The sequence below is a fragment of the Canis lupus genome, chromosome 5 (assembly GCF_011100685.1).
Source record: "Canis lupus familiaris isolate Mischka breed German Shepherd chromosome 5, alternate assembly UU_Cfam_GSD_1.0, whole genome shotgun sequence".
Lineage (NCBI taxonomy): Eukaryota > Metazoa > Chordata > Mammalia > Carnivora > Canidae > Canis > Canis lupus.
In genome coordinates, this window is record NC_049226.1 from 56,617,236 (window position 1) to 56,637,762 (window position 20,527).

General features: G+C 57.9%; 1 protein-coding gene and 1 long non-coding RNA gene across 9 annotated transcripts in view; one reads left to right on the plus strand and one right to left on the minus strand.

Annotated features, from left to right (window-relative positions):
* SAMD11 (sterile alpha motif domain containing 11) overlaps positions 1-20,527 on the plus strand; it is a 56,199-nt gene that overhangs the window by 21,835 nt on the left and 13,837 nt on the right. The window contains exons 1-6 of one of the 7 annotated variants that reach the window (XM_038537527.1): positions 4,317-4,443; positions 5,933-6,107; positions 6,465-6,559; positions 12,544-12,635; positions 16,415-16,596; positions 17,903-17,953. In XM_038537527.1, coding sequence (XP_038393455.1) covers positions 6,523-6,559; positions 12,544-12,635; positions 16,415-16,596; positions 17,903-17,953 — 362 coding nt within the window. In that variant the 5' untranslated portion in view covers positions 4,317-4,443; positions 5,933-6,107; positions 6,465-6,522. Of the gene's footprint in view, positions 1-4,316; positions 4,444-5,932; positions 6,108-6,464; positions 6,560-10,331; positions 10,409-10,724; positions 11,398-12,543; positions 12,636-16,414; positions 16,597-17,902; positions 17,954-20,527 lie in introns of those variants that run through there. The other 6 variants (XM_038537526.1, XM_038537528.1, XM_038537529.1 and 3 more) reach the window with 6 other exon arrangements.
* On the minus strand, positions 2,905-19,812 carry LOC111095960. Of its 2 annotated transcripts, none has more exons than XR_005359776.1 (4): positions 19,628-19,812; positions 15,220-15,357; positions 8,254-8,324; positions 2,905-3,440 (listed from the first exon to the last, which is right to left on the minus strand). It is a non-coding gene; the product is annotated as an uncharacterized LOC111095960 (long non-coding RNA). The 2 variants fall into 2 exon arrangements; XR_005359777.1 differs by lacking the exon at positions 19,628-19,812 and adding an exon at positions 15,454-15,547.

Consider the following 20,527-nt stretch of genomic DNA (forward strand, 5'->3'; position numbering starts at 1 on the left):
CCAGCAAGCCCTTCCCTGCTGCAGCTTGGGCACCACCTGCCTCCAACAGCACCCTTGTCTAGACTGTTTGCCCTATGCCTGCGCACCAGACCAAGAGCCCAGTGCTGGACACAGGAAAACAAAATGAGCCAGGAAGTGAATGCCACGCCTGCAGGTGTGCACACTCAGGTCCTGGTGCTTGCTCTGAGTCCCACCCAGGAAGGCACAGACTCACTCCGAGGAGTTGACACAAACCCAGACACAGACCTCTCCTTTCTCCTGACTGGGGATGGGCTAGGTCAGGGAGGGGGGCAGTTTGTGGGCCTCTGTTGTACTGCTCATAATGACCACTGCCCTTTCTGCGCAAGTGCCATGGGCCAGGAGTATGCGGTAGCTTTACCAACCTCCAGTGGTTTGGCTTCACTTACACAAAGGGAGGATCTGAGGCTCCGAGCAGCACAAGAGCAAAAACCCCCAAGCTCCCCCTCACTCCAGAACTGGCCTCAGTGCTAGCTGCAGCCCATAAGCTTGCACTGAGGATCCACGTCCTGCCAGTGAGATTCTGGGGGCGGCGGAGGGGATGACAATGAGGGTCTTCACCCAGAGTCTCCACAACAAACAGCAGCTGAGAATCAGGCCAAGGCAGGCGGTGGGACTGCCGCTGGCTCCTGCCAGGCCCCTGGCAGCATGAGCGATGGCAGGCTGAGCGATAAGAAACTAATAATTTATGTTTCCAGCTCCCGAGGCCCCGGCGCCAAGGGAAGGCTGGGCCACAGCCTCCTCCTCACACTGAGCGGCCGCAATCCTTTATTGCACAAATTATTAACGACCAAAGAATGAATGACTCTGTAATCAGATCAGGGCTGCCAGCACTTTTCATTTCGTTTATTTGTATAAATTCTGAAGTCAGGGTCTAGCCTGAGCCTAGAAAGCCAGTCTCACACTAGACGGGTGCTCAGGCCCCCACCTGGACCGAGCACACCCCTCCCTCACCCTCATCCAGTGCTTCAAGGGGTGCTGAAGACAGAGGGTGTCGAGGAGGGGGTCAGGGAGGTAGGCCCGAACTGGAGGAGTTCATGTGTGCACACTTCAACCTCATTAGGCAACGGGCCCCTGGGCCAGGGTCAGAACTCTGTCCTTCAACCTGCCTCAGGGCCATCTCCTACCTATTTTCAGGGCCAGAGGCTAGCCCAGGGCTTGGTGGAGAGAGAAAGCTCCCTGGTCCCTGCGGGAAAACCTCTGCTCCCTCCCTTTCTTCATCCTTCTCCCCCAGTGCCTGCCCCATCACACTGAACGGCCAAGCCAGCAGCAGCCCCAGCCCGTGGCCCTCTCTGTCTGCTTCTCCTGCCTGCCTCCCACCTCCTTTCCTCTTCTCAGGCTGATCTCTCCCCTGCCCTCCCTTTTCCTGTCCTGCTCCTGGGCTGGGCTGTCTTCCCTTGGGTACAGGGCCACGAGGTTCTTGTGGCAGCGCTGAGGACTGAGCCGCCTGTGGTCCTCTCACAAGCCCACTTTTAATCCCATTGACCTCTCGTTATACTACAGCGCATAAATTCAGATTTGGAGAGCTTATGTTCCATCATAAATTGGGCTGGCAGACTTCCGATCAACAAGATAAAGCTGTCTCCTGTGAGGTGGGTGTTTTATTAGTCTTGGCCTCGATGCTGCAGGCACTGAGATTGGGGGGAGGAGGGGTGAGTCCTCTGTTCTGGAATCCTCCTGTGCTGTTCAGAGCAGCCTGATGGTACCCAGAGATCCAACTGCTTCCTGTCATCACGGGCAGGCACCAGGAACCTAGGCATCCCCTGGACCTGGGCTGTAAATGCCCTAGACCCCCATCCCCCCAGCACCAGACCGAGGGCCCACTCCTCAGTCCTCAGGCTGGACACTCGAGGGTCACAACAGAGGCTCAATGTGCACCTAAGCATGTGTATGTCTGTGCCCTTCCCTCCCTGGTGGACCTTTGAGAGCCTGGCCAGAGGCAGAGTAGGGTTCAGGGATCACGGGCACCTGGATCTGCCTGGAACCCTGGGGGCCAAATGGCTGGAAGTGGGGACCCAGAAGAGGGAAGTCAAGTCCCCAGCTCCAGAGATGTGGTGACCACATCTAGCTCTACTTGCAGGTACAGACACAACCCATCCAGGGACCCCACAGGCAGACATGGGGAGGTCTTGGCAGCTGTGGGCCGCTCTGGGCCTAGGCTCTTGCCACTCACTCAGAATTGGGAGTGATGTCTGCTGGCCTCACCTGCACCCCCCCCCCCCCAGGGGTCAGGTCTGTCTTCAGAATCTCAGTCAACACCACCTCCCTCTGCCCCTGACAGTTCCAGCTTCTGTACCAGCTTGCCAGCATCACTTCTCAGTGAAATCACCCAAATCAGCATTCCCAGGCTCCGCCTGACACCTTTGGGCACCCTTGTCTGCCCAGGGCCTCAGCACCACTCACTGTAGGAAATCTATGGGTCCAAGATATGTGCTGGTGTTCTGGGGGTACAGAGGACCCTGACAGGAAAGGAAGATAATCCAGGGAGGCTTCTTGGAGGAGGGGGTGCTGCTGTGAGTCTTGAAGATAAGTAGGTGGTACCAGGGCCAACATGACCACCATGCGCAGGGAGCATAGAACCTGGACCCTAGTACATTTAGAGACCACAAAAACATTTTACTTTTAATTTCCCTTAAAACCAGAAGGGAAAAAATAATAATGAATATTGAATAATGAATCTATCATGGAATATATTTGTCTTTTTATCAAGAGTTATAAAATATAATTTAAAATTTTTCATGGGATGCCTGGGTGGCTCAGTGGTTGAGCATCTGCGGGGGATCAAGTCTCATACTGGGCTCCCTACGAGGAGCTTGCTTCTCCCTATGTCTATGTCTCTGCCTCTCTGTGTGTATGTGTGTCTCTCATGAATAAATAAATAAAATCTTTAAAAAAATTTTTTTTAATGGAGGAAAGGACTCCCAAATGCAACAGTTGCTACACAACTGTTAATTGGGACCATGGAATTGTGATATGAGGAGTGGTGCTCCTGAGCAGAGGTGACAGCTCAGTGGTGCTCAAACACTGAAGAAACACAGGGAAATAGGAAGCTGAACCCTGGGGCAGAGGTGAGGCCTGCAGGCCAAGGGTTCTGGACTGTTCCCAAAGAAGACCCTGGAGAACCAGTTGGCTAGATGTGCCCATCAGGCCCTAGGTGAATGGGGACAGAGTCTGGGAGTGTCACAGAAATTTCCAAGGTGAGAGGGGCTAAATTAGGTGTTTGGAGAATAGGGATCCGGAAGAGAGCACAGATGGCATTTGCTGCTTGGCCAACAGGAAATATAATGCCTGCTCTGAGTGACTGAGCGAGATGGGGATGTCAGCATGGTGGTGGGAAAGGGACTCAAGGGGCTGTGGGGTGGATGCACCAGGCTACAGACTCTTGAGTGTCTGGATTGAAGCTGGAGATGCAGGGTCATAGTCTGTAACAGAAACCACAGAAGTACTTATGAAAGAGAAGAATGCATAATGTAGAACCCACCCACTTTCACCCATCATCCACTCATTCACCCATCAATCCTTCCCCCATCCATCTACCCTTCAACTCCGCCTATGTATGAGGGGTGGCCTCCAATATGTTGAGGCCAAAACAAGGTATCAAGCAAAAGCTGACAAGTTTGCTGAGGGCCATGTTCCTGGCTGGAAGATGGAATGACCCAGCCCGAGTCCTGGCTCTGTCCCTCTTCAGTCATGAATCATCCTGCCATGTGTCTGAGGTCCCAGGAGCTCAGGAGCCCACGCACACCTGCTGGACCTCAGATACACAGTTACTCCACTGCCAGCATGTGGCAGACTCAGATTTTGGCAAGGCGACCCAGTCTAGAAGAATGGTCGTATGTTCTTGTGGAGGGGGTCTATAGCATGCCAACGTCTGTTAACATCTACATGTGCAAGGAACATTCAGGCTCCTCTGTCCTGAGCAGGGCATGAGGACTCCACATTTGGAAATGGCCACAGTGCTCCATGCAAAGGTAAAACCCCCTCAGACCAGCCCCAGCCTTGCCAGCTGCCTCTCCTGCTCCACTTCCCATGGGCCTCCACATAGCCTGGCCAGTCTGCAGGTAGGAAGCCCCAGAGGGCCAACCTGGGACTTGGTTAAATGTCCTAGAGAAAGTGCCAGGTTGTGCCCTTGGACAGAGCCCTGGAAACTGCCAGGTTGTTGCCCTTCCCCCGCCTGAGGTAGGCGCAGGTCTGGCCTCTGCAGATGGGCTCTGTTTGGGGTCTCAGCCCATACCAAGCTGTGCTCTTCCACCTTCCCACTTCCGACACTGCACCTGGGGCACTGTGCATAACTTCAACAGGTTGGACATCACAGAGTTCCTGCTCTCATGGCACCATGTGCAAGTGAGACCACAGACACCAGTGCAGATGAGACGACCCCATGGAGGACTCAGTTGGCTGCAGTAATAAAGGAACCCTCACAAGGTGCCTGGGTGGGGGCTCAGTCCGACTCTTGGTTTCGGTTCGGGTCATGATCTCAGGGTCATGAGATGGAGTCCAGAGTCTTAGGAAGCTTCTGGGGGTAGGAGGGTATTCAGAGTCCTGCCTAGGCAGAAGCCCAGTGGGCAGGTGCTGGGAGAAGAGGTGAGCAGGCCAAGGAGAACAAGCTGGGCTGAGTGGGCCACACCAGGATGGATCCCTATAAGCAGCCCTCAAATGCTGACATGCTCAAAAACAGTCCTGCTGCTCAAAGGGAGCTCACATTTGGCGGGAAGTCCAACATATAAATTGTCACTTCCAGGGCCAGTCTGGAGTCCCTGTGTAGCCTGGGAGTCTCTCAGAGGTGGGCCTGGGGAGAGCAGCTTGTAGCCAGCCACCCTCCTAGCCTTCCACCAACTGACCCCTCATCTCCAGCTTTCCTCTGCCTCTAGGCTTGCTGTGCTGATGCCCCCACCCGAATGTCTCCTCTTCTCCTTCAACTTCCACCTAGCAGTCCTGGCATAGAGCCCACTGAGCCCACTCCTTCCAGTCATGCTCATCATGCTCAACTCCAAGGCCCCTCCCATATCCAAGCCCATTCCTCCCCCAGCACCCACTCCCCCGGGGAGTTTGCTGCCTATGAGTCTGAGATGACACTATCAGGACTGTGATAGGCTCTAAACACTCACAGGTCTTCCCGGGCCAAGACATGTGACCAGTCCAGTTGGGATTGACCCTCCAGGGCCTACACCCCTACAATGAGGAGCATGGGTCCCTGAGGCCTTTATGTGGGGTCTATGCTCAGTGTGAGCTGACATGCACAGCAGGACTGTGGTCACTGCACAAATAAGCATACAGCATGGACACACATGAGCACATAGGTATCCCTACAATCCTAGGTAAGGATTTCTTCATCCTTCACACTCAGTCCCTGCTGGCACATTCCTGGGACATAGGGGTGTAAGGGGACTGGAGCTGAGTCTGCATGCTGCACCTTAGCTCTGCTACTCCACTCTGGTCATCTCCCTGACTTGACATCTGAAAAAGAGGGTGACTGGTGCTGCAGAGGCTTGTGCCATGAGGGATGAGGACCACGTGGACCACTTTGGCACCCACATCCTCCCAGCAGGGCAACAGCTGCATCCAGGGGTCCTCCCAACCCCATTTCCATCCCAAGCCATGTCCAGGCAGCAGGCCAACAATGTCCGCAGGGAGAGAAAGGGGTGAAACCCGTCCTCATGCCTATTCACTGGGAAGACTTTCTTGTCCCTGGGGGCCCTGGAAGACTCTATTCCTGCCCTTTGCTTGGCCCTACCATGGGGTGAAACCCCTAGCTCCTGCATCCTGGTTCCATTTATGGAGAAAGCATCTAGAGCACGCCAGGCCTACCTCACCGTGCCAACCAGGGCACCTGTAGCCACATCTCACCCTGACTGCTCTCCCCTGTTCCCCCAAAAGGGAACCCACAGATTTTGAGCCCTGATCTCATTTTCAGATGGAGAAACTAAGGTCTGAAGAAGGGCAAAGAAGACTGGGTCATCCAGTGGTTGGCCAGGAGGACCCAAATCTCAGGCTACCGCAGAGTCTGCCCTGCTTACCACCTGTGTCAGCCTAGCACAGCATAACCCAGGCCCAGGAGGGTCCACAGCACCCAGCAGGGCTGCCCTGAAGTAAGTGCTGCTGTCTCTCCCCAGTGATGCCAGCGAGTGGGTGTGTTCATTTCTCCTCCAGAGGGGTCAGGCATGCAGAGCCAGTGGTGGCCAGACTCCCATCCATGTTGCCAGACCAACAACTTCCTCTGTACGGCATCAGAGTGTACCCAGTGCACCCTGTGGTGTATTGAGTTCACTTGTGTCACTGTGCTTTTGCCTGAGGTCATTGTGTGTGTGTGTGTGTGAGGTGTGTGTGTGCCAGCTTATGTGTCACACACCAGGTGTTGCCAATGCTCTGACAGTGTGTGCCCTGTGGGTGCCCCAAGTCTGCACACCCATTGACCATAGGTCCTATCTCTTTGCTCCTTTTAATAGCAAAAATTACAGTCAGTGAACAGACTGGCCCAGAAGCATCTCTACTCCTGAGACAGAGATGGCATGGCCTGCATCCAGCTCATGGCGAGCCAAAGGTAAAACATGTCCTAGCAGGGCAGCCCCTCTGTGTCTGACCTGCAGCTGAGAACAGACACACATTCCTGGAAGCTCTGACCACTCTAGTAGGGAGTCTGAGGGAGGCCCAGCTGATCCCTCGCTCACCTCTGACCTCCCAAGTTAACCCTTCCTAAACCAGACCCTTGCCCAGCCATGCTTTCTTAGCTATGACAGCTCTACCCATCCAGGGCTCATGCTGCAGGCCTGCGTGTCTCTGGATGTTTTCCCACAGGTCTTGGTGGTGTCTTTAATCTTGGCTTATGATGTAAGTCAATACAAATATGGTCTGTGCATGTTTGTGGTCCAGATGTCAGCATCTGTGCATGCCCCTGTCCTGTGTGTGCAGCTTTTTTTTTTTTTTTTTTTTTTCTCCTGTGTGTGCAGCTTGAGGAGCCGCTGTGTGTGAGTACGGAAGTGTATGGACAGTGTGTGCTTTAGAGAATGTACGCCTCTGTTAGTGGCTTTGGGTGCTTGTTTGAACACATGGATATGTACACATGGGTGTGCTTCCTCACAGCTGTGTCGGCTGTGCCCACACCTGTGTGATCTGGGTCTGGCATGTCTGGGCCTGCTCCCCCACCCTGACAGTCACCCTGGATGAGTTCAGGAAGACCAAGGCTGAGAAGGCAGCCCCAACTATGCACCTGTGATCTCAGAGACAGACTGCCCTCCTCTCCATTTCTGTCCTTCCAATCTCACCTCTGGATCTCTCTTCCTGGGGTTCTACATCTGGTGCTCAATAAATGATTGATTGGTGAAGGAATGGATGAAAAGGGGCTCTAAGGGGCACAGTCTGGAGACGGGGGCAGGCAGGCACTCCAGAATGGGAGGGAGGCTTCTGGCAGGAGCGCCAGCTGTGGATGGGGTCGGATAGCTCCAGAGGAGGCGGTCAAGGCTGGCCGAGCCTGGGTTGGGGGCAGCAGGGTCTGCGGGCCGCCCCCGCGCTCCCCGGGGACGTCTCGGGTCAGCGTCTGCACCGCCCGGGCCGCGCCGCCCCGCGGGTTATTTATGACCCCCTCCCCCTCCCTGGCGGCGGCGGCGGCGGCTGCGGCGGCTCCGGCCTCGGCCCAGCGGCGGAGGGCCCCCAGCGGGGGGACCGCGAGCAGCGACGGCGCCGCCGGGGCCTCGGGGGAGGGCGGGGGCGGGGCCTCTGAGGGCCGGAGGAGGGGCTTTGCCGCGGATCCCGCCTGTGTTCCCCAGGGTGCCACCAGACCAGAATGCCAGGCCTGGGGTGACTCTAGAGCCAAAATTCTGTCCCTCTGACCTCCGGCTTCAGTCAGAAATGCAGAGGAGCGCAGGGGCCCCCAGATGCCAAACCGGGACACAGGTGGACAGGAGGGAGGAAGTGAGCAGATCCCTGTGGAAGGCTATAATGTCCAGGAGTAAGGATGCCCAATCCCTGCGGGAAAGTGGCTCTGACCCCGTGGGCAGAGACGTGTGTTCCCCATGAAGAGGGGAAATCAGGTAGGGGTGAACAAATCAGCCAAAGCCCTGGAAAGTCACTGGAAGGGGGCCTTCTGAGAGTCAAGGAGTGGCCCTTGGAGGAGAAGGGGATCCTGCAGGGAACTTTGAACCCAAGCATGGTCTTTTCAGGAAGGCACCTTGGTCCTGCAGAGAGAGGAGCCAGAGAGAGTAGCATGGAGGTTAGGCTGGCTTAGTTTAGCCTCCATACCTTGCCAGCTGAATCCCACTTCCAAAAGCCCATGCTGGGGCCTTCTATGCCCCTCCTTCACCACTGTGGACCTGTGCAGGATGAAAGAGGTCAGGGGTGAGTGAGAGGTGTTCCTGCAGAAGGGAAGGGAGGCCCCCTCCCCCAGGCTACATGGTACCTTCTCAGATCTAAAGATAAACTTCCCTCCCCAAACCTCCTTTAAAGGTCAGGGGTTAGGAGGCCTAAGGGTCTGTGAACAGGTGCAGGCAAGTATGAGAAGAACTGAATGGTGGGGACCATCTTTTGAAAGCAGTGTCAGAGCTGTAGCCACACAGTTGGCCTCCAGCTGAGCCCAACCAATACCTCTCCACACTGTGCCACAACCACAGATTATTAGCATGATGGCTCCTCTGTGGGCCTTGGCTCTTGGGCAGGAACAGCCTCCTGCATCCATTAACATAGAGGCATCACACCTGAGAGCAAGACATGGGCCACAAAACATGAGTGTGTACCTAGGGTCAGGCATGTGCAAGCATCCAGGCTGCACCTCGGGCAATCAGGCTGAGGGTGGCAAACTAAATAGGATCATTCACATTCACACCCACATTCATACCTGGTCTGTTAAATCCCAACAGGCAGATGTACAAGGAGTAGAGCAGAAGAGGGATGCAGAGGTTTGGGTGCACAGATTCCCAGACACGTTCCTGATCTGAGCCTAGGCCTTGCTCCCCTAAGTCAGTCTTGGGGCTGGCTGGTTCCTCAGCTGTGGATGATTTTGGCAATGTGCATCAGCAAGGGAAAGCAGAGCAGCAGCCAATGGTCAGCCTCATGTCCAGCTGGTGCTGGTGTCTGGTAGGAGGTGGATAATGATGCTGTGTTCCCTCAGTGCCAGTCCATCTCTTGTGGGCATGCAAGCATGCCTGTGATCCAGCTCAGCCCCCCAGAGCCTGTCAGAGAGATGCCCACACGAATGCCCTGCCAAGTGCATCTCAGAGGGGCAGGGGTAGGGGTTTAGGTGCTGAGATGGGATCTGAGGCTACTTTTTAACTTGTGGAGAATAACACATCAGAGAAAGACACACCTGTCTCATCAGTTATTAGTAGGTTTCTCTTCCTAATGCTCCTACAGCAAGGCTGACATGCTGGCCTGCAGGGAGATGGGGGTTGGTTGATCACCAAGGAACAAGCCACCCTCGTTCCAGGCCTGGGCCAAGGCTGACCTGTTTCCTCAGGGCACCAAAGTTGACATGGACTCAGAGGGTTCCTCCTCCCCAGACTGGCTCATAGTAAGGAACGGAAGTATGCAATTTCACATTCATTAGCCCCTTTTCCTCCCCACATCCTCCATTCCTTACCCAGATTGGGTCTAGCCCACCTTCCTGCCCCACACACCACGGCTCAGGTATTGTTTGTCCCGGGGCCAGAGGGCCCAGGATTTAAAATAGCTGTATGACATCAGGGGAGTTACTTGACCTCTCTGTGTCTCACCTTCCTCATCTATAAAATGAGAATAAGGAAAACTCATATTGAGATGATCAAGTGAACTAAAGCAGGTACAGGGCAGAGTAGGGCGGCTAGGGCGGCAATAATTGACAGAATTGTTGTCGTTATTCACAGAACATGAAACCTCCCCAACACATTTGCCAAGGCCACACACCACAAACCCACAACCTCACACCCTGCAGACGCAGAGGAGACCACCCACGCCCGCCGCTGTGCCCACCGCACCCCGCCGCTGCGAAAGCGCTCCTACCCCAGCCGCCGGCTCGCGGGCCGCCCCTAATCACAGACCTCTCCTCCGCAGGGAGCCCCCTGCCCCGCCGGGCCCGCCCCTCCCCACGTGTCCCGCGCTCGCCCCGCGACTCCCTCAACAATGGTGCGTCCGCGCGCGCCGCTTCTCGCTAGCATACGCCCCCCCCCCCCACGCCCGGGTCTCCCTTTCTCCTACCCTCGCCCACCCCGGAGTAGGGTAGCGGTGCAGCCCCGTCCCGCCGCCCCCGCCGCCAGCCGTGTGAGCCCAGTCGGCCGTCACGCACCCCCTGCCGGAGCCCGCGCCCGCCCGCCCGCCGCGCCGGGGCCGTTTAAATGGGCCAAGTTGTGGCGGCGGCGGCGGCGGAGGCGGCGGCGGCGGGAGTCTCCCAAGTCCCTGCCCGGCGGGCGCGCGCCAGTGTACGCGGGTGCGCGGCCGGGGCGGCGGGGCGGCGAGGCGGGGCGGGGGCCTGGGACCCCCGGGCGGGGCGGGGCGCGGCGCAGGGCCGGAGACTTCTCGACTCCACTGCCCGGCTGGGCCTGGCCGGCGGACCAGCGAGCGGGGCGCGGGGCCGCCCAGGGGGCGCGGGCGCAGGTGGCCCGGCGCCCAGCGGAGCCCTGGGGCCCCGGAGCTGCGGCGCTCGGCAGGTCGCTAGGGGATCGATAGCAGCTCCCGCAGCACCATGTCTCGGGCAGCCGAGGCCCCGCCAGCCGGCCGGGAAGCGGTCGGAGGTGGCCCGGCGGGCGGCGCGGCAGCAGGTGCCGGGGCGCAGTAGCGGGTAGGGCGGGCGCGCGGCCAGGTGACTCCTGGGCCCCCAACCCTCGAGACCCAACTCCAGCCCAGGCCCGAACAAGTTGCACCGGCGGCGGAGAGCCGGGCTACAGGGCCACTGGCCCGCCATGCCGGCGGTCAAGAAGGAGCTCCCAGGCCGCGAGGACCTGGCCCTGGCTCTGGCCACCTTCCATCCGACCCTGGCCGCACTACCACTGCCGCCGCTCCCGGGCTACCTGACACCACTGCCAGCTGCGGCCGCCCTGCCCCCGGCCGCCTCGCTGCCCGCCGCGACCGCCGGCTACGAGGCGCTGCTGGCTCCACCACTCCGCTCCCCGCGCGCCTACCTGAGCCTGCACGAGGCTGCCCCGCACCTCCACCTGCCCCGGGACCCTCTGGCCCTCGAGCGCTTCTCGGCGACCGCGGCCGCGGCACCGGATTTCCAGCCGCTGCTGGACAACGGCGAGCCGTGCATCGAGGTGGAGTGCGGCGCCAACCGCGCGCTGCTCTACGTGCGCAAACTCTGCCAAGGCAGCAAGGGTCCGTCCATCCGCCACCGCGGGGAGTGGCTCACACCCAACGAGTTCCAGTTCGTCAGCGGCCGAGAGACGGCCAAGGACTGGAAGCGAAGCATCCGCCACAAAGGTGCGGCCGCGGTGGGGGCGCAGGCCGCTACCGTCCCTCCCCTCGGCTCCCCGAGGACCCCTGGGTCCGGACCCCCTCTTCTGCCACCTGGGAGACTCCATCTCCGCCTAGAGAGGGCGCTGCGACTCTGGGGCTGCCGCAGGGACACCCCCCATCCCCCCCGCCCCCAGCACCGTCGCGCTGGTGGACCCCGCAGAGCGCCCTCGGCCTCCACCGTCACCCCCGCTTGAGCCGCGTGCTCTGGGCCCCCGGCTGCACACGAGCCGGGCCCTCCTCCCACTCGGAAGGTCTTTGCGGGATTCCTGGGCTTTGTGGCTCAGGGGAAGTTTACGGGAACTCGGGAGCCTGCGGGAGGCCAGCTGGGCAGGACACACTTCCCTCCTGGGCGGGGGAGCCACCGGGTGCTAGCGGGAGTAGAGCGGCACAGGAGCGGCCAGGGTGCGGGTGCGAGTTGGTGGAGGGAAGGGAAAGGTGCAAGGGGTGTCGCAGGCAGGTGGGGGCCGCGGGGGCGCGCGCGGGGGCGGGGGCGCGCGCGGAGCTGGAGCTGCGGCGGGGCCGGGAGCCGCCTGCTTGGAGCACTCAGGGGTCCTGCTCCGAGGGCGTGAAGTGCGGGCGCCGGAGCAGGCAAGCGGGGGAAGCGCAGTGGGCGCCGGGGGCGTGGGTGGGGGTCGTCAGAAAGTTAGGGACCCAGTCGCGCTGCGCTTTGGGATTCGCTGCTCTGCGGCGGCCTCCTTCCCGCTGCGGGCTCAGGCACAGTCCCGGGTCCCGGCAGCGCCGCTCACCTGCACGCAGGCTGGACCGTCCTGGGCCCTGTTCCCGGTTCCCCGGGACCCGCTTGGAGAGGGTAGAGCGCGGGAGGAAGGACGCAAGGGGCGGGGAGGAGGCTGCCCCTGGTCAGGGGAGGGCGCTTGCCCCCATCCTGAGTTTCGGAGCTCTACAGATCCCCGAGGCGTCCTCCAGGGTGGGGTGGCCGGCAGGGCCAGGTAGCGGGTTCCGAAGTTGAACGGAGGTGGATGTTCGTGCACGTGCCGGGAGGGGGAACCGGCCTTGCCGCTTACTGAGCCCCGAAAGCGTGCCCGCCTGCGCCGGCTCCATCTGTGCCCCAGCCCTGCCCTCTCACCGGTCCTGCCTCGGTTCTCCTCACAGGAAAAAGTCTGAAGACGCTTATGTCCAAGGGGATTCTGCAGGTGCACCCTCCGATCTGCGACTGTCCGGGCTGTCGAATATCCTCCCCGGTGGTGAGATGTGGGAGAAAAGTTGGGGTTTGGGGGGGTTTTCCTTCTCTCCTGTGGAGCTTGTGCCTGTTTTCTAGGGTCCAGAGTCCTAATCTCAACACTGCCAGTAAGCAGGAGTGAGTTCCCCAAGGGCAAATAGGGGAGACTTTGCTCTGGGTGGGAATCCTGGGGAGCCCTCTCCTCTTTGGATGCAGGGCCTGATTATTACCTATCTGGGAGCCTCGAGACTGCATCACCTGAAGTCTTGGGGACAGTCTAGGCTGTGAAGGTCTCCTCCCTGGACAGTGTCTTCCAACTGTGGCCTGGGGACCTTGCCCTGTCACAAGTCTGGGGGGGAGGGGCCATTTGTGTCAGCCGGCTCAGCTTGGAAGAGGGGCTGGTCCTAGGGTAAGACTTGTTCTGGGATGTGACACTACTGGATGGCCTGGATGTGCATTCTGGGGTGGTCACAGCTTGGATGTGCGTAACATGTGTCTCTGGGATGCCAAGAATTAGAACGCTGCTGGGCAAGGCCCTGGAGTCCAGGAGAGTCTGAGGATACAATTCAGTCAGGGCCAGAATCTGAGCAGTATGGGCCTTTGGTGTCAAGAACTGGAGATGAAGACTGATGTGGGGCCCCCGACCCGGTGTAGACGTATGTTGACCTCCTCGTTGGCCTAGGGAAGCAGCAGAGATTGGGGTGCCATGCCTGCCCCTGAAGCACTGTCTTCCACATCATATGTCCTCCAGGCAGTAATAGTTGGAGGATTGATCTGAGGAGGAAATTGCATCTTGAGAGGAACCAATTTTGAGCTGCTAGGAGAAAGCCAATTAGGGCCCTGGCTCCTGGTGTTGGTTGGGATTGTGATGCTATTCCTGGCGCCACCAGCAGCACCCTCTCACAGGAAGGGGTGAGACAGGACCCAAGACAGCCACCTTCAGCTTCTTTACTTTGGACTGGAAGGAGGAAGTAGGAAGGGATCTTTTGATTTTCTCGTGGACCCTGGAGGCGGGTAACCTGGGCAGGCTGGGAAGCCAGAGCCACATCTATGAAGACAGACACTAGATCAGACACACAAGTTGGACAGGGGAAGGGGGATGCAGCCATGCCTCACCTGTGTACCTACTCCACCCGCCTGTCTGCCATGGGCTCGTCACTGGAGTATGTGTGCACAGGCAGCCCACCTCCTGCCCACTCCCATGGTACCTGCCTGGGGCAAGAAGATGAGTTCCTTCTCCACTTACCCACCTTTTCAAGCAGCTAGTACTAGAGAAGAGTCTTCTGGGCATCCTCAAGGCTAGTCTGGGCTTCTGTTTGGGTCAGAGGGGCCCAGCCTATTTCAACCCAACCTTTTAGAGGTCTCTCACAGGAGTGTGGGTTACAGATGGCCTGAGCCCAGTATCAATTTTCCAAGGACATGGCTTGGATTGGGGAGGGTGGAGGTCAGACAGGGATGAGGCCACAGTCTAGGACTGCCTTCCTGTCTGCATGAGGGATGCCTCAGACCTGGGCCTGCCTCTCCTGAACCTGGTCCCTCCTAGGCCTATCCCTGTACACTCCCTTAGGAATAAGCTCCACAGACCCCCTTGTCTTTCCAGCCCTCACTTTTGCCATACAGAGATTGTCTTCCTCCATCCCTCACAGCCAAGCCCAAAGGTATGTACACACTTCACAGTCAGATAACCCAGGGCACAGTGTGGATGTGCATAGGGTGCAGGGATCATGCAGCCATGCAAACTGGCTTTCATGTACCCAGCCTTGCACTCTGAGGAGCCAGGGCTTGATGAAGGGCAGGAGCTTGGCACCCAGCTTTCACATCTGTGTGCTGCTGAGAAGGGTGAGTGGTTGAGGTCTTGAGTGTGCATGGGAGGAAAGTATGCTCCCTGTCCTTGGTCAGGATCAGGGCTGCCCATCCTGGTCCATCTTCCTCAGCTCCCCTCCCACAGGAGCACCTCCAGGAGCCACCCCAGGCCAGCATAGCTGCTCTGGCCTCATCTCAAGTGGCAGTCTTACTGCTTTCATTTTCCTCTCCTCCTTCTGGTCCTACAGATGAAAAGCAGAGGGAAATGCATTTCCTTTCCTTCTTAAGATAATGGTTTAACAGGAGAAGAGGCCCTGGTGCTTGGGCCACAGGCTAGAGAAGGGCAGAACTGAGTGGGGTTTCCCAGCAGGGCACATGTCAGACAGGCCAGGGATTGTTGAAGACACTCCCCCTGGAGCCCACTGGCTGGCATAGAGACCAGAGGGACTGTCATACCTGCAGCCTCACCCACTCTCTGATACTGCTTTTAGACCACAGGGCCAAGGCCAGGGTCTCAGAAGGGGCAACAGAGCAGGCCCTTCAGGCCTGCCCTCAGATTCCATTGCCCCCAGACTCCTACCCCACCTGGTCCCAGTGCTGTCCAGTGTATCTCATGGAGGGTGTTCCAAATGGATTCATAAGGGCAAGTATGGAGGAGACTGTGGCTCCTAGCATCTGTGGGGATCTGGGGATTGGGGTAATTGTGGCCCCCAGACCCAACAAGGGGAGAAGACTAAGGCTCCCTGGCCCTGTTGTGGTCACTGCCCAAATCCAGAGCTGCAGTGGGCTCAGAGAAGGACCCTTACTCTGGAGGTCAGGACTGCATAGCTGTCCTTACACTGGTCCAGGGTGAGGTGAGACCCTCCTTCACACTTTCTTCCTCAAGCTCACAGGTGGCATGGTCCTAGGAAGAGGAAAGAGGGTGTCCAAGGGGCCCCTGGTGACTGAAAAGACAAGAGAGAATTAGATAATGTAAAGGTCCCTGGCCACCTTCCTGAAACAGCACCCCCTTATTAAATAAGAAAAAGAGTCCTGCCCACCTGAAAATACTTAAACACCTTTTCTTCTTCCACTGGGGCAGCAGGACCTAAGGACACTGGAGGGAGCCATGGTGTAGAGTGAGCTTGTCTGTCACTCGAGTGAGGGGCGTGTACCGTCTGGTGTGTTCCTGTACTGAACATGGACAAGCTCAGTGTGGAGTGCCCTCCATGTCTGTGCACAGGACATACCTTCCTGCTCTGCTCTCCCAGCACACAGCACACAACATGGGTGCAGGGACGGGAGAAGTAGCTATTGTGGGAGAAACTGAATCTCTGTTTCTGGTCTAGAGGGTGGGCTCACTTGGGGCCCATAGGACAAAGGGTCTAGGCTGGTAAGGACTCCTCACCTGTTGACGTGGGAACCCCAGACCTGCAGTTTGCCACGGGGTCAGCAGGACCAGGCCCCAGGGTCAGGCTTTAGACCACCCTGAACTGGCCCCTGGATGGCACTAGCAGAACAGAAAAAGGACTTGGCCCAGGAGCTATGTGGGGTTGTCCAGCAGACACATATACACAGCCGTAACTGCGTGTTGGATCAGGGGCAGAGAGCAGATGTGCTGTGTTGTGGGGGCACACATGGCCCCGTGGGGCTCCCTGGAGCTGGGAAAGCTGGGGTCTGCTGACAGCGTGGGGTGGGAGCTAGGCTGGAGTGTGCAGTCTGGACAAGGTCTATAGCCCTTCACTCCACCGCCCTCCAGGGTGGCAGTCCCAGGCCTCATGTCTCTGCTCTTGTCTTCACCTCCAGCCATTGGAACTTATGTAAGCCTTGGGCCTTGGGCCTGTCCTGCAGGCTGAAAGCCCGTTAGCAGGGCCAGTGATGGTGCCCGTTTGGTCATAGAGGCTGCTCTGAGGGTTTCTCTCACCTGGGCCCTTGCCTGAGGGTTGGGCCTGGGGTGCAAGCCTCCCAGGAGCCTGAGGGTCCTGGCTCAGCCTAACCTTCCTCTCTTCCCTCCCTGCCCAGAACCGGGGGCGACTGGCAGACAAGAGGACAGTTGCCCTCCCCACTGCGAGGGTCCTAAAGAAGGAGCTGACCCCCAGCTTCTCAGCCAGTGATGGTGACAGCGATGGGAGTGGTCCAGCCTGTGGGCGGCGCCCAGGCTTGAAACAGGAGGACACCCCACATGTCCGTATCATGAAGAGAAGGTACTTTTACTGGGGACCTGGATGGGGAGGGCACACAGGCTCCGGCCGGCACCTCAAGGCTGGTGTCTCCAGGCAGCTGAAGGCCAGGCCAGGCTAGTGTGAGGGCCCTCTGTCCTGGAGACAGGCCCAAGTTTAGCTTGTCGCGTCTGAACCCCTCCATGCCACAAGACTGTAGGGAGAACCTGCCCTGCCCCCACTCGGAGGGAGGGGGCCGACATGATTCCATGTTGTGAAGGAGGGATGTTGGGCCAGGGGCTCTGGGAGGAGGGCAGTCAGGGAGACCCAGGAGGAGAGGGCCTGACACCACCACAGCCAAGTAGAGAGACAGGAGCTGAGCAGACCCCCCGGGAGCAGCCCTTAAAACACTCGTGCTCATTCTCCTTGGCATGCAGCAGCAGTCCTGACTCCCCACTGTCCCTCCCAGGCTTGGGGCCTGCTTTTTCTGTTTTCCCTCCATCTTTTCTTCTGGCAGAGACACCTCCCTCTGTCCACTCTCCTCTTCATCCCTTCATCCGTCTGTCCATCTAGCACATGTTACTTACCACCCCCCACCCCGAGTTTCTAGGCCTTTTTCTCTTCTCACCTAGTTTTTCAATATGTTCCAGTTTCTCCTACGCTAAAATAACCCTCCCAAACCCCCAACATCCCCACTTCCTAGCCCTCATACCCACACTTGCTGAGATGACACACCGCAGGCTTCCACCTGCCGTCCGTCAGCCTGAGGGTCTTTCTGGGTGAGGGGACAGAGATAGCGCAGAGCCTCTCGTTCTGGCATCCCTCCTACCTACAGCGTGTGGTGGTCATTTTCAGGAGGCAGACTGCTAGCAGCTTGGGCCTAGAGAGCTCCACACACCTGGGTGGACCCTGGACCATTGGTGTCAGCAACAGCCGTGGTGCTTGCTCCCTGACATGGTTCCAGCCTGGCTGAGCGGTTCTAACACCAAGGGGTTTGGTTCAGTAGCTTGGCTGATGGGCAGAAGAGGCTGCAGCTCCCACCCTTAGCACAATGGGGCAGCTCTTCTGGGTTTCTTGCAACTGGAAGGACGGTTATGGCAGCCTGATTCTGTCTATCTCAAGTCCTTTGTCTGGTGAGACCAGGAGCTGACTCCTGCCCCATGGTTCTATCCTGGTGGCAGCCACTGGCTGGTTGAGCTGGTACCAGATAGCACTGGAGACAAATGTGAGCCGGCCCTGCTCCCTTGGGGCCAGCATTCCAGGGCAGATGAGGGCTATGCCATACACCCACCCCGTTGTTTGGGTACTAGGTCCTGGAGGCCACTTTGACCCTCTGCTTCTCTCCCTGCAGAGTCCACACCCACTGGGATGTGAACATCTCCTTCCGAGAGACGTCCTGCAGGTAGGGTCTGGGCCTGGGCTGGGCTTATCCCCGCACGCTGTGCATGGGCAGGCTGGAGCCTTGTTGCCCCTCTGCTTCTCAGTCTCCCCAGCCTCCCTCCCTTCCTCCCCGCCCTATTCTGTAGTCTTTCAGTTTGTGCTTAGGCCTTCACAGCAGCATGGGTGTGGGTTCTGAGCAGCCCAACCCTAGAGCTAGAGTGCACTCTGCCTCCCACATGGGACTAGCCATTTGAGTCAAACTGCCCAAAGATGAGCCATGACTTCTCCCTCCCACCCACTCACCCACCCACCCATCTACCTACCAGGAGGTAAAAATGGTCTCATAGGGACAGAGGAGGTCTGCAAAGATGTGGAAGAACAAGGGAAGGGGATGTCGGTGGGGGGAGGGATGAGGGAGGGCCAGCAGATCTGGCCTCATCGAATGCTAAAGGACTTTGGGTGCTGAGCCTGTAGGACAGGGTCCTCCAGGCAGTGAGGAGCCACCAAAAATTCCTGAGCAGAGGGGTGACAGAGTGTGTTTCAGTGGGGTCTTTCTGGAGGCCCTGCCCAGGAGGTTTGAGGTTTACTCGGTCTATGGTGGTTTAGCTGCAGGAGCACGATGGAGAGCAGGGGGGACCTGATGAGGAGGTGGGTGGTGCACTGGAAAGACCCAGGTTCTGGATTCCAGGGGAGCAGAGGATGGTCAGTCTGTGGCTGGAGCCCAGGCTGTGGTTTCAAGGGAGGGAACAGGAAGGGCCCAGCCCAGGAGGCAGTGGGCACCGAGCATAGGCCCAGCTGCTTCTGTCAAAGCTGAGATGGCAGCCCTGGAGGGTGGGAGCTTGTCCTCCCCACTTCCAGCCTGGCTCTGTGCTGTGTATATTATTATTTATGCTTCTGAAAATACCTGGATCCTAGAGCCAAATTACAATGAAAACATCTTTAAACTTATTTCCACCTCATTTTGAAGTTGCCCACTCAACTGATCATTTTTATGAACCGTTATGAACATTGATGACATTTTATGAGCCTTTTACTTGGGAAGCTACAGGCTGAATTTGTCAGCAAAGCTTATAGCGAACCCAAGGGAGGCTCCTCCATTCCTAGAACGACTCCTCCTGCCTCCTGTGGCATCCCCTCCTCACCTACCCCTCGCCTTGTACAGTGAGAGAAGATCCCAGGTGTCCAGATGGAGGGTGCCCGTGGTATGGGGCCAAATCCATGTGCATGTGGGTTCTTTCGGTCCTGCACAGACACTAGGGGTGGCTGAGATGATTTTCTGGAATTTTACCAGAGGGGAGACTGCAGTGGGCTGTGGGGCAGGGGTGTAGCATGGCCAAGAGGACTTACAGCCTATCTGCCCCCCACCTGCTGATGTGGCACCTCAGCATCCGGCCCAGGAGGGCTGCCTCATGCTGCCCCCCACCCCATGTCTATCTTGTCTCTTCCTGGCTCCTCTTGGCCCTGTCCATCTGTCTTTCATCTGTAATGTCCTGTCGTTCTTTAGGCTCTGTGTGTTTATCTCTCTGCCATTCCCATCCTTTCTGTCTCTGTCTGCATCCATCCATTCAGTAATGCCTATTTGTTCACCTGTCATCGTCTCTCACTGTCCATTCATCCCTCTCCCTCTATCCATTGGTCTTCATCCATCTGTCCATCCATCCATCCATCTGTCCATGAGTTCCATCTACTGGCCCACCTGCCTGCTTGGAGCTCCTGCTTCAGCACCCGTGGCACCCCACGCTGCTGGCAGGAGATGTGGTCCCTGCCCTCTGGAGGCCCCTGAGCTGGCCAGGAGATGGGCAAACACTGCCAGTATGACAGTTGGCTGCGGAAGCCTGGAGAAGCCCAAGGAGCCCCTCAGGCAGAGTTGGGGTGCAAGGGGCCAGATCCTTCTCCCTCAGCCTCCCAGCACACGCCCTCCTCCGTGTAGCTCCTTCTGCCACTCAAGTTCTTGCCCTCACCTCCTGATACACAGTCACACCCCCACAGTGGAACAGAGAGCCTCCCAAACCCCTTATGCACAGCAGGATGCAGAGAGTGTTTTCATGGCTGCGGGGACCTCATACTTGGGGTGCCAAATGCAGAGTTTATATGCTTTCAGCCTGGTGTTTCTTTGTAGTTCTTTATACAAAAGCTTCCATAATTTGTTCAGTGAGTGACAAAAACAGGTTTTCCAGAATCAGGCCAGGCTGCCTGTGGAGTGAACCCCCAAGGCAGAGAGCAGGGGTATAGTGGGCAGTGGTGTCCAGATGCCCCCCTGGGCCTCACCTCCATGGTGCCACAACACCACCTGAGTGCCTGAATGACCCAAAAGTGAAAGGGCTGATGGCCACAGTGGTAGTGGTGAGGTAAGGGGTATGGTCCCCAGGTCCCAGTGTGGGCATGGGACCATGGCTTCATGGGTAACAAATTAAGGTGGCTTTTCCTTGCCGACTCAGTCTCTGGGGAGTTGATCTACTTCCTGTAGGGGTCCTGGGGATCAGGACCCCTACAGCATTGGATCCCCACAGGGGAGAACTCCCTGGAGGACTCTAGCCACCCCCCATCCCCTCCTTCATGCTGAGGACAGCACTTCTGTCCTAAACATCCTCGCATT